The sequence below is a fragment of the Brettanomyces nanus genome, chromosome 1, assembly GCF_011074865.1.
Source record: "Brettanomyces nanus chromosome 1, complete sequence".
Classification (NCBI taxonomy): Eukaryota; Fungi; Ascomycota; class Pichiomycetes; order Pichiales; family Pichiaceae; genus Brettanomyces; species Brettanomyces nanus.
In genome coordinates this window covers 490,995-503,058 of record NC_052374.1, presented here as the reverse complement: position 1 = coordinate 503,058, position 12,064 = coordinate 490,995, and the positions used below count along the sequence as shown (strand labels likewise).

Here is a 12,064-nt window from a genome sequence, read left to right as displayed (position 1 = left end):
GTAGATTGTATTTTTTTTTACTGTAATTGATCCATACGATGTCTTTGAAAGGAAAATCTGCCATTATCACAGGTGCAAATAAGAACTTGGGCCAAAAAACTGCTCTTGCTTTCGCCGAGGAGGGCTGTGACTTATTAGTCCACTGCCATAACCCTAAGTTCAAGAAAGATTTGGATTCGTTTGCCGAGGAATTGAAGAAAGACTATGGTATCAAGGCAGTTTCTTTTCAGGGGGACTTAACTCAGGAGGCTCCTAACAAGGAAATGTTCGAGTTGGCTTCTAGCAAATTGGGAAAGATCGATATTGCAATTAACAATGTTGGAATGGTACTCAGAAAGCCGTTGGCAGAGGTCTCGTTGGACGAGTACAATGCCATGTTTGACATCAATACCAAGGCAGCATTTCTATTCTTAAGGGAAGCAGCAAACAAACTTGCTGAAAACGGAAGTGTTATCATGCTGACTACCTCTTTGCTTGCTGCCTACACGGATGGTTATTCGATTTATCAGGCAGCCAAGAGTGGTGTGGAATTCATGTGCAAGGCTTTGTCCAAGGAGACCAAAAAGCAGATTTCTTTCAACTGCATTTCTCCAGGCCCTATGGATACTCCATTCTTGTATGGTCAGGAGACTAAAGAGAGAGTTGAATTTTTCAAGACTCAAGCCTCGGCAGGAAGATTGACCAAGGTTGAAGATATCATTCCAATCATCAAATTTTTGGCCAAAGATGGTCACTGGATTACCGGTCAGAACATCTTTTGCTCGAATGGTTTCACTGCTCCTAAATAAGTTAGCTGTTTTGTTTTGGGGCTCTCCTAAAACGGAAAGATGATTCTCGCTACAGTGAACGAGCACCTTCTTCGTATATACGAGATTCGTATATAAGAATGAAAAATCTCTAGGCAGTTAGCTATTTTGTCCTCCTCTACCATATTTATTTCTATTTACATAGTTTCTTCTTTGTTATCGTAATGGACACATTCTACTTCGTTTATTTCTTGATCCACATTCCCCTGACGCTTCTAGTGGACGATGCGTACTTGATTCCTCCAAAGTACCAGCTTGGTATCCAGAAGAGCCTCTTTGAGTACCAGGTGGTTCACAATAAGGACTTTTTGGGCTTGGAATTGCCTCTTTGGATGAAGTACTTCGTGGCCGTTGAACTTTTGTTCCAATTTCCTGTGTTTTTGTTGTCAACTGTCAACTACATGAGGAACAGTACCAAGAAGTTTAGTCAATGGTTACATCCGTTCCTCCTAATGTACGGATTCAATGCTGCCTTCACCAGCTTGCAATGCATGGTTTATATATATTTGGAATCGGAATCGTACGGCTTATCTTCCAAAGAATCCACAAGCTTGCTTGCCCTGTACACACCAACCTTTGTGATCCCTCTCTTTATGTGCTTCGATTTCAGCTACAGACTAATTCGAAGCGAAAAAGTCAAGAAGAATTAACTAGTATTAGAATTTACAATCTTCACTTAACTAACTAATCAGTTATCGTACTTGGCGAGCAAATTGTCAACCAACTCAATATACTTTTTTTCTGCCTCTTCTTGGCTCATGCCTTTCAATTCATCCCAAGATTCCCACTTGTACTTGCCCTTGAAGTCGAACAATCCCGGCTTGGTTGTGCCGTTGTCACCGACGGTGGCTTGCTTGTAGAGACCATACAACTGCAACATCTCATCATCAGTAGGTCTGTTTTTCATGTGGGAAACGGCATCAGCCTAATTTTGTGTTAATATAACGATCTCTCAAGCGATAGAGATTCTTGATGCTTACCTTTTGTTGAAACAATTCGGAAACCATGTTGCTTTAATTCGATAATAGTAAATGAAAGAAGACGAACAAACGGATGCTCGGATAAGTAGTTGGCTTTATATATTTCGGTTGAATTTCTCAAATCTCTGCCGGACCCCACTTTTCTGATGGGTATTTGCTGAGAGGAGATCGAACGGATAGCTGCGCAGCGGGAGCTAGGGGAGTCGAAAATCCATGTAGCAGAAGCCAAACAGCAGGAGCCAGGGAAGTTTAGAAGGCTGCATGTGAATACAGTTCATCTTGTTTTGGAGACTCATCAAGGTATCGTCTTTCTGTCTACAACCCAACAGAGGAATCCCTGGGCTTTTTCTTGTCGATCATCGAGGGTCCACCAGGTCCACCAGGTCCACCAGGCTCACCAGGTACCAGGTACAAGGCACACCGGGAGATCCAGCACGCTTCGCGCTTCTTCACCGCGCTTACCTGTCCTTTTCGCGTTTTACACGTCATCTCATCCTTTCTCATCCACTCTACTGTCTCTACTCTCTCTATCACCACTCAATGCACCTCCTTCACTCCCAGAGAGCGACCATTCTCGTGGTAGGTGTTCTCTTTCATCTACTTTACCTATGGTCAATCTTCGACATATATTTCGTGTCCCCATTGGTTCATGGAATGCAGCAGCACAAAAGTACACTCCGGCCTCCTGCAAAACGTTTGTTCCTCATGGTGGGTGATGGACAAAAGGCCGAGACCACATTTGCCTGGTCCCATCATCCAGTCACAGGAGAGGACGAGTTTTTAGCGCCTTATCTCAGAAATGTCATCATTAATGAAGGTACTTACGGTGTCTCGCATACTAGGATGCCTACAGAGTCGAGACCTGGCCATGTTGCTATGATCGCCGGCTTTTATGAGGATGTCAGTGCTGTCACGAAAGGTTGGAAAGAAAACCCCGTTGATTTCGACTCCTTCTTCAATCAGTCTACTCACACTTATTCCTTTGGATCTCCGGATATCCTTCCCATGTTCGCCAAAGGCGCATCCAGCGTAGACAAAGTGGATACATGGATGTACGGCCCAGAATTTGAAGACTTCACTCATTCGTCAATTGATGTGGACAAGTATGTTTTCGACCATTTGGATTCTTTATTCGCCAATTCGACCCGAGAGCCAGCTTTAGATACTCAGATCAGGCAACCAGGTAACGTCTTTTTTCTTCATTTATTAGGAACAGATACCGCTGGCCATAGTTATAAACCATATTCCGCCGAATATTACGATAACGTTAAGTATACTGACTCGGAAATCGAAAAGTTGGTTCAGAAAGTCAACAAATTCTTTGGAGATCAAGATACCGCCTTTGTCTTTACTGCTGACCATGGAATGAGTGATTTCGGCTCCCACGGTGACGGTCATCCTAACAATACCCGTACTCCATTCATTTGCTGGGGTGCTGGATGCAAAAAACCCGTTCGTATTGATGCCAAAGAGAACGAGTACTTGAAAGATTCATATGAAGCAGAGCAGATGAATGCATGGCACTTGGATAATGTAAAGAGACACGACATTAAGCAGGCAGATATCACTTCTTTGATGAGCTATTTGATCGGAGCAAACTACCCAGCCAACTCGGTTGGTAAGTTGCCCATCGATTACATTGATGCATCAGAAGATGACAAGATCCATGGCTTGTATTTGAATGCTCTAAGTATTCTAGAACAATATCATGTGAAATTGGCCGAGGTTTCATCCAATCAGGTTGATTTTAAGCCATTTCCAACATTTGAGAAGAAATCCATTGAGGCTTACCAATCCGAAATCGAGTCTCTTTTGAAAAAGGTGAAACATAATGATGAATATGAGAAGGAGACTGTTGGTGCCATTCATGATTTTATCCATGCCATTCTTGATGGACTAGACTACCTTCAAAAGTACAACTGGATGATGATGAGAACTATAGTCACTCTAGGCTTTCTTGGCTGGATCGTTTACTCGTATACAATGTTCCTTGAGATGTACGTGCTTAATGCCAGAAAAGACACTTCGGAAGGTTACCATCCAATTGTCCATGCCGCTTCGCTCGCCATCTATTGTGCTATTGCGTCTGTATTTGCTTACCAGAAGTCGTCTCTAAACAACTATCTTTATGCCGTTTTCCCTGTCTTCTTTTGGGACCAAATCATCTCCAAGAAGAATCATCTGATCAAGGGTACTACTGTGTTTTTTGAGGGTGTGAGTAGACTGTCTATGATACTGATTATTGTCTCAATCTTCTGTTTTTTCGAAGCAATCGCCTACGGTTTCTCTAACAGAAGAATCTTCACTGTAATGTTCCTTCTTCTTTCCGTGTATCCGGCTATCTTGGATGGCAAAACACATAGAATCAGTGCCAAAAAGCATGCATTTTGGTTTGTTTTGTGCGTGGCACTCTCATATTTTCCGTCACAGAATCCTATCAAGACAGAAAACTTGCCTCTTATCATTGGTTCCGGCATCCTTATGATTGTCGTTGGCTTTCTTGGATTTGCAGATGCACCTACTTCAATGAGTAGATACACAAAAAGTGTGATACTCTTACAACTTGCTCTTGTGGCTTCTTCTATCTATTCTACAAGCATTGCTATTATCTCGTTACAGAATAAGGAGGGACTTCCTAAGGTGGCCCAGTATTTCAATTGGTTCAACCTCGTTGTATCCCTAATTGTTCCATACCCATTGCACCACTTAAAGCCTAACCACAACTCCGAAGTGCGCTATCTAATTATCTACCTCACCTTTGCCCCAACATTCTTAATCCTTACGATCTCATTTGAGGCGTTGTTCTATGTTCTCTTTGCAGTGATGCTCCATGAATGGATCAATATAGAGAGCAAGCTAACAGACACCAAGGAATCATCGTCGAAATGGCTACAGCTTCTTAGAGTCTCGATCATCGGGTTCTTTGGGTTGCAGATAGCCTTTTTTGGTACGGGTAACGTGTCATCGGTGTCGTCGTTTTCGTTGGAATCGGTTTGCAGACTACTTCCTATTTTCGATCCGTTCCCAATGGGTGCACTACTAATGTTGAAACTTATCATCCCTTACGGACTACTTAGTGTCGCTCTAGGATTGATGAACGTCAAGCTTGAGTTGAAGATTTTCAGTATTTCCAGTTTGCTTATTTCCGTTAGTGTGATTCTCTCCCTCAACTTTTTCTTTATGGTCAAGACAGAGGGATCATGGTTGGATATCGGACTTACTATTTCAAACTACTGTCTAGCAATTCTCAGTTCGCTTTTCATGTTACTCTTAGAAGTAGTGTCCCACCTACTATTGGACGATGTCACCATCGCCACCACCACTACCACCACGCAAATTGAAAAACAGAAAATGGTGCGAACTTAGTTCTGGATCTTCTACAGATAATACTGTATATAGTAGTTAATGCTAATGCTAATTTAGACTACGTCATTGTAAAGGGGGAGAGAAAACTAAGGTGCGAGCAAAGCTCGATAAACCCGAGATAATTCCGCATTCAAACCAAAACAAAAAGTACTCCTCCACCTTTCCAGTTAATTCTTTTAGGGGCTCTCACACGTGTCAAAAAAAAAAAATAAAAAATTTTAAACCAACCGATCTACCAGACATCATATAACCAGTAACTCCGAGAGAAGTCATCCGGTCATCAAAGAAATGTTGAGAAAATTTTACCCCAAACTAAGTTTTCCTAAACGGGGTAAAGCACTGAAAATATGCGTCGGGCTCCAATCCTTAAAATAACTCTCTTCTGTGTGGGGCTTTGAGTCGGACTCTGCTAAACACATCTTCCGAGCAACCGACAAACCACAAATCTCAATCGTATAATCACCCGTTATTAACATTCACCACAATCACACCGGCCGCTACAGCAATATGTTCATCCGCTAGAGCCGAGCTGAACCTTTTACTCGTAGCCGGTAGGTTGCTTGAAGCACAGCCCCCTCCCCAGTCCCTAGTTCCCAGCCTATAACGCGCAAATTTTTGAAAAATTTCAGAAAATTTCACGATTTAGGCACTGAAACAAACATGTGGCGGAGAAAAATTTTCCAAGTGATGACTTTGAGTGCTGGAATTTTTGCTTTGCGGCTGACTCACCATATTTTCATATTTATCTCTGGTATGAAGCACACACATATATATATAGATCGAAAACCTTTCGTTTGGTTAGAGAACTACTAGTTAAAAGATATGTGTGGTTACAGGTTAGGTTTTCTTTAGTTTCTCTGTTAGTTCTATTGCTTGTTCTTCGTTCTTCGCCATTTACTCTCTATAATTCACTATGTTTGCGTTTGAGGATTTTTGCATCGTTTGCGACAAGCAGTGCCCTAGAAACTCGGTGTATTGTTCTGAGGAGTGTCGGAAAGTGGACGAGGAGCAGAGTTATTCTCCTACGTTGTCTGCTTGCTCTTCGTTGAATCATTACTACAATAGTAATACAAGTGGAAACGGAACACCCGGTCTTCTTCCGAGTGTTGTTTCTCCTCTTCTGACCCCTCAATTCGTTCCTAAGGGATCTATCAGTTTTCCGGCTTATACTTGCATTACACCAAATACTACCAAGTCCCAGCAAATTAGAATACTAAGTTACGAATCACCGATGCTGTCTTGCACTACGTACAGAGAGGGATGTGCCAGTGACTTGGATTCAAACAAGTTGGACCTAAACAAATTGGACTTGAATTATTCTGTCAATGGAGGAGTTTCTTCATTTGGAATCAAGTACAACAACAACAGCAGCAACAGCAACAGGAACTCCGATGGCTTAACTACTACAAATACCTCATCCATTTCTAACGTTTCCAATATTTTGGATAGCTGTGCTTCAGAGAATTATAAGAAATGGTTGTCCAGCCACTAAACGACAGGAGCAAAAATTATAAAGATAGAAGAATTTAATGTGCAACTAAATGCATCCTTTGCATTTTCTTTCACTCTGCATCGTCTTTGAGATCTACGGTACGATCCTCTGACTCTTCTTTCTATATACATAGGTTCTTTTTTATATATATAGGTTTAATTAATGGGATTAAAATGGAATTACAATGGAATTACGTGTTTGTGTAAATTTATATTAGTGCCGGACACTGCCACTGTTCTCAAATCAAATACAATGATGATTTACGTCACAAAGGTTATCAATATTATGTCAAATCCGGTTTAGGTAATAATGCTTCCCCCCAACTTGAAACTGTAGTTGAAAATGATCTCAATGATCGTCAGCTTCAGCCACGCGTTTCAGGTGATGAGAGAAAATTATTTTAGCTCTCGTTTAGCTCCTCTCACAAGATATATCACATCATTGTCCCGAATCTCCTTGGAAACACGACCAGCCGTTGAAAGATAAACAAACTCGGCATCGGAGATTCCGGCAGCATCGTTTGAAGCCCGTTCGTTTGGCCTTCTCTTCCTAAAAACAGTGAGTCTTTGTGACTTGTCAGTCACTCTATTGTTCAAGTTTTTGACCTTCATCTGCTCCGTACAACTGTCCAACATCCGGCCAATCGGCCAAGCTTTTGACACCCATAATTCCGTCTTTTCGCTGACGCTGTTGCTCTTCTGGAAGTCCTCCACGTAAACGCACCATATGTAGATACGTTGTGTAGAAGACACTTTGGGATCCCCCTTGGCAGCCTTTTTCAATTTCGCCAACTCTACTATTTGTAGCGTAGACTTGGATGAAAAACGGTGAAGTATCGATAGCTTAGCCCCTCTATTTGCTGCTTCCTTTTTGCCGCCGAGAAGCACCTTTAGCCTCGATAATGCATGCTCCGCACTACTCAAAGCCCTATTAGTGGAGTCGTCCCTGTACTTATTTCCCCCTTCACTTCCCAACACATGATCTCCTCCATTCTGTCTCTTGGCCCTCTCATTGGCCTTTTCTCTAAGTTTGTCCAAATCTGGAAAGAGTGACGATGCAGGCGGAAGGTTCCTTGTATTCACTGGTGGAATCCTATTCTTCTTCAAATTCATCTCCACTATACATTTATGACTGTTGAAATCTGCCCGATGCTCACCGCAGAAGGACATGTGGCACTTGGGACATGTAAATGGAAGGAAATCAAGACGATGACACACACTGCAATGCTTGCCAATGTCCATAATTCCTTGCTCTTCGTGTATCGTTGTCATGACTAGAGAATATATCTATGATTGAGATGGTTCTTTACCTTGCCCTTGGTTCTACCAGAGATCTGTGCTCTATTTATGCTAAGCTGCTCTCCTATCTCACTTTTTGCCCTTTTTTAATGCGATGACAAAACAAGACGTACCGAATGACGCGCAGAACATCCCAGAAAAATATACCTTCGACATATTGGGAGACGCACGTGATTCATAGCAGATTAAACTTTTCACTAAAAAAAAATAAAAAATACTACTGTAGTATGATACGCTTACTCTCTTCTGGTTTGCGTACCAACTATGATCTGCGACTTGAACGTTGTATATCCGCAAACGGACTTTTTGGTGAGGCCTACAGCAAGAGATCTGGCCAAACTAAAGGGATGTCTAGCAGTCCTAGAACAGCTTGGTTATACGCATATAGCACTCAACTTTGAGCCTCAATGGGCTACAGGAAGTCTCAATAAACAGATTCCAAGCGATATCAGACTTTTGAATCCCATAAATATTGAGACTGACTTTGCGGAATTTGAAGGAAGACTCAAATTATACAGTCGAATCACTCTGAAAGTGGACGATCCATCTCAATGTCAGAACCTCACACGATTCCAACAGGTATTTGACCTCGTTGCCGTAGAGCCACAGACTGAAAGAGCTCTACAACTTGCCATAACAAACTTAGAGATTGATATTATTACATTCAACTATAAAGAGAGGCTTCCCTGCTACTTAAAACACAAGACTTTAGGCTCTGCCATAGAGAAGGGTATTCATTTCGAGATCAAGTACAGCGATTTGCTTGAATCTGATAGTCACGCTAGAGCACAGTCCATTTCCAATGTCAAGCAACTCATAAGGGCATCTCGATCACGTGGATTGATTTGTTCCAGTGGAATTTCATCCCCAGATATATCTAGGTTGAGAAGCTGTTCCGATATAGCCAATCTTTTGAACTTAATAGGTCTTGACCACAATAGATCTGAGCAATGTTTTAAAGATTGGAGCTTGAAGACTCTCCTTTCTGGCCGCTTACGTATCAAGTCGTACAAACAAGTTGTGGCCGTAAGTGGTGACGAGAGCCTTATAGATAACAGCTTGGAGAATAAAAATTGGCAGGCAAGTCAGAAAGGCGTGTCAGTTAATGCCAAGATGGATGTCAGCAGTTACAAAAAACGTAAGGCAGATACTGCTGTCGATAGAGTAACCAAGAAGAGCAAACCTGAAACTACAGTATAATACTAATATAATGCCTAATATTTGCGAAAGATTTCATTATTGGCTCCACAGCCAGTGACTTAGAGATCCTATTACCACCAATTTCCTATTTGGCGTCATAAATATATACGTTGGAACTGGTATGTCTGCCGAGCTCTGGTGAAGGTTTAGGGCGCTTCGAGTTACCCTTAGTTGAAATATCGATTCTACGCTTAACAGGTGGAGAAGATACTCTTATAGCACTCAGCATTACACGGGGAGTCCTGATAAAGCCTTGCTTGGTCACCATCTTAGGATATGATAATAAAGACGGCACATGCGACGAGGCACGTGATCTAACAATTTTGTCACCCGTCGTTATTTGAGGTTGCTTCGTTTTTATCGATAGATTTGATACTCTTTTTCCTTCAGATAAAAACTGACTCCGAATCTTATTCTGATGCCGAGCCTTTTCCAATAGCGAACTCTTGAAAACAGAAGAGTGCTGCTGAGAATGCTGTAATTGTAAAGTCCCGCGAGGTCCTCGAGAAGAATGAATCACGTGATCGAGGGTTTTCACTTTACGCTTATTTTTGCGCATGTTTAAAGTTCTTGTAAGCTGCTTAAAGGTCATTGTAGCCTGTTTCCGTTGTAACTCTCTCTCTTCTGCGTACTTTTCGTAGAGATCTCTTGCAGGGACGCTGGATCTCTTACCATTCTTCACCTGATACTGCTCAAGAGGTCTATCAAAGAAATCCCTTTGTATAAGAGATCTCCAAAGTGGATCCGAGTAAGGAAGGATTTGAGGAGAGTGCTCTTCGATGATGTGAAGTGATTTGGCAGTTTTTTTCTTAAGTATAGGCTCAATGAGATGGTATGGAGTGCATCCTATATCGTTAATTAGATGAGAGTTCTGCAAGCACCTGAGCCGAGCTAAATTCACTAATGGCAATGCTCCCGCTCGTCGTTCCGTCATGACTAATACTAAAAGGAATCCAGTAACAACTATAATAGATCCGATGATGTACGTCTTATTTATAGCTAATTAAAAATTTGAGCCAATGCACAGCCGCGATTACGTAATTGCACTTTGATTTCAATATAAGGCACTAGCCAGTGCTTGACTGCTGAGTCCAGGGGCCTTGCTGATGGATTAGGATACATAACGGAATTAACTGATAGAAGCTAATTTAACTCTCTGAAAGCGTGACGTTTGGCCATATAAAGTGGTAACGGCTGGTCACGCTCATCATGTTGTGATTATAAAGCGACGAAATACTGAGTAGATAGATGGCTTTACCATTCTCTTATACGGGATAAGTACAAACAATAATTCTGAGTACGAGCCGTAATTGAATCCTTGTCAAGTTGCGGATTTCGTATAAATTCGTTGTCAAGAAAAGTATTATTTGTAAAAGAGGTGATTTAACATTAGTATGCGAACTTACTATTGCTGAATACTCTTTAAACAGTCAGGCTCTATAATATGGATCCGAAAAGAATGATTGCAGACAATTGTCTATCCAAGGAAATTCGGTATCTTAATAATCCAGGGTCCTGAATCGTAAATTTCCTTATCGGGCCGAATTTCGCGATACTTTCAGGACTCAAGTAATTGATGAGGTAAGTGACATGAAGATCAACTAGCCGATTGAACTATAAGCAACCGTGCATAATCAAATATGAAAAAATGAATAAACTAAAGGAAAGCTGATCTAGAATTATTTTGGATGGATCAATCATTTTTGTAAACAGTTTTGAAATGGTTTGGAAATGTTCATTGGTAGCAATTTGAGTAAAATTCCAACTCTCTAATATGACAAGATTTCTACTGAAGAGTTCGTGGTTTTGAAAAAGACACCACACCCTTAAGATTGGCTACAAAGAAAAAAAGGTGATAAATCGGAAGATAACAGCTACCGATTATTCTCGAAGAAACATAGTTTTTCTTCCAATGACTAATGAATGAAATGTAATTGAGGAGGAAACAACTATTAACGGGTGCTTAGTAATATAGTAATTAAACGTTTACAGGCGGAGTGGTTCGGTAACAGACGGAAACTGTAGTTGAAACCTACACAATAGATGATATATGGTCCCATTTTTCATTCGGGAGTTTGACCCGATTTGGTGAGTCATTGGAGATGGTCTAATAGAGAAAAACTATTATAAAGAGCGAACATCTAAAACCCGATGCCCCCTCAATTAGATCAGAAAAGCTCAAAATTAAGGAATACTAGACGAGGATCCTATAAGCATCACAAAAACCAAACTTTACTTTAAGGTGCAATGAGTAACAATAGTCTTGATAACTTCGATGATCAGAGCTCTGATCCACCTTTGGAGGATGTATTGCCGTCCTTTGAGATGCATAACTACATGTTTAACCGAACATTCTACGATATGAAGGAGATGCATAGTGGGGAAAAGCCCCCAGACTACGACGGAAAGTCATATGTATCCCGCGGGTCCCATATATCAAACGAATCCAATGGATCTAGTGGATCTTTACCGGGATCTCAGAGATCATACTATGAGTTTGATCCCATTAAACATCCGGATTTGGTCATTCTCAACAACTTGAATCAGCTTCAAAAAATTGATCTTCCCTTAAAGGTGAAGGTTCAGTTAACTAAAAAGCCCCCTAAATTGAATCACACGTCCGAAAACGAATCTCCTCTTAGGGAATACCGGCAGGGGGATTTAATCACCGGATGGGTTACAGTTACCAATAAAAGTAAGGATGCCATTCCCTTTGAGATGTTCCTCGTTTCTCTTGAAGGATCTGTAGCTACACCAAGATGGCCACGAGGAACTGGTGTATCGAAAAGTATTAAGCATAACATCATCAGAACTTATGATCTCAGTGCGTGTTTTCATCCCAGTGATATTCACTTAGAAGCTGCGGGTTGTGTAAACTGTGGTGATGAGGATTCTATAGATGGGTCTCATTACGGTTTCCCC

The 12,064-nt window shown here is 41.4% G+C and overlaps 7 protein-coding genes across 7 annotated transcripts; 4 read left to right on the top strand and 3 right to left on the bottom strand.

Moving 5' to 3' along the window:
- Positions 1 to 38: 38 nt before the first annotated feature.
- FOA43_000245 (uncharacterized protein) lies at positions 39 to 788 on the top strand (the record flags this gene model as incomplete). The annotated part of the gene is made up of 1 exon (XM_038920578.1): positions 39 to 788. The coding sequence occupies one exon, from the start codon at positions 39 to 41 to the stop codon at positions 786 to 788; it is 750 nt and encodes a 249-aa protein (XP_038776506.1).
- Positions 789 to 1,494: 706 nt separating this feature from the next.
- Positions 1,495 to 1,813, bottom strand: ACB2 (Acyl-CoA-binding protein 2; the record flags this gene model as incomplete). The annotated part of the gene is made up of 2 exons (XM_038920577.1): positions 1,495 to 1,731; positions 1,787 to 1,813. The coding sequence occupies 2 exons, from the start codon at positions 1,811 to 1,813 to the stop codon at positions 1,495 to 1,497; spliced, it is 264 nt and encodes an 87-aa protein (XP_038776505.1).
- Positions 1,814 to 2,491: 678 nt separating this feature from the next.
- FOA43_000243 (uncharacterized protein) lies at positions 2,492 to 5,152 on the top strand (the record flags this gene model as incomplete). Its single annotated transcript, XM_038920576.1, has 1 exon — positions 2,492 to 5,152. One exon carries the CDS (start codon positions 2,492 to 2,494, stop codon positions 5,150 to 5,152), a length of 2,661 nt encoding a protein of 886 aa, XP_038776504.1.
- A 913-nt stretch (positions 5,153 to 6,065) lies between these two features.
- On the top strand, positions 6,066 to 6,644 carry FOA43_000242 (uncharacterized protein; the record flags this gene model as incomplete). The annotated part of the gene is made up of 2 exons (XM_038920575.1): positions 6,066 to 6,073; positions 6,227 to 6,644. The coding sequence occupies 2 exons, from the start codon at positions 6,066 to 6,068 to the stop codon at positions 6,642 to 6,644; spliced, it is 426 nt and encodes a 141-aa protein (XP_038776503.1).
- A 395-nt stretch (positions 6,645 to 7,039) lies between these two features.
- On the bottom strand, positions 7,040 to 7,915 carry FOA43_000241 (uncharacterized protein; the record flags this gene model as incomplete). Its single annotated transcript, XM_038920574.1, has 1 exon — positions 7,040 to 7,915. One exon carries the CDS (start codon positions 7,913 to 7,915, stop codon positions 7,040 to 7,042), a length of 876 nt encoding a protein of 291 aa, XP_038776502.1.
- Positions 7,916 to 8,206: 291 nt separating this feature from the next.
- On the top strand, positions 8,207 to 9,142 carry FOA43_000240 (uncharacterized protein; the record flags this gene model as incomplete). The annotated part of the gene is made up of 1 exon (XM_038920573.1): positions 8,207 to 9,142. One exon carries the CDS (start codon positions 8,207 to 8,209, stop codon positions 9,140 to 9,142), a length of 936 nt encoding a protein of 311 aa, XP_038776501.1.
- Positions 9,143 to 9,227: 85 nt separating this feature from the next.
- On the bottom strand, positions 9,228 to 10,076 carry FOA43_000239 (uncharacterized protein; the record flags this gene model as incomplete). Its single annotated transcript, XM_038920572.1, has 1 exon — positions 9,228 to 10,076. One exon carries the CDS (start codon positions 10,074 to 10,076, stop codon positions 9,228 to 9,230), a length of 849 nt encoding a protein of 282 aa, XP_038776500.1.
- Between the last annotated feature and the right edge of the window lie 1,988 nt (positions 10,077 to 12,064).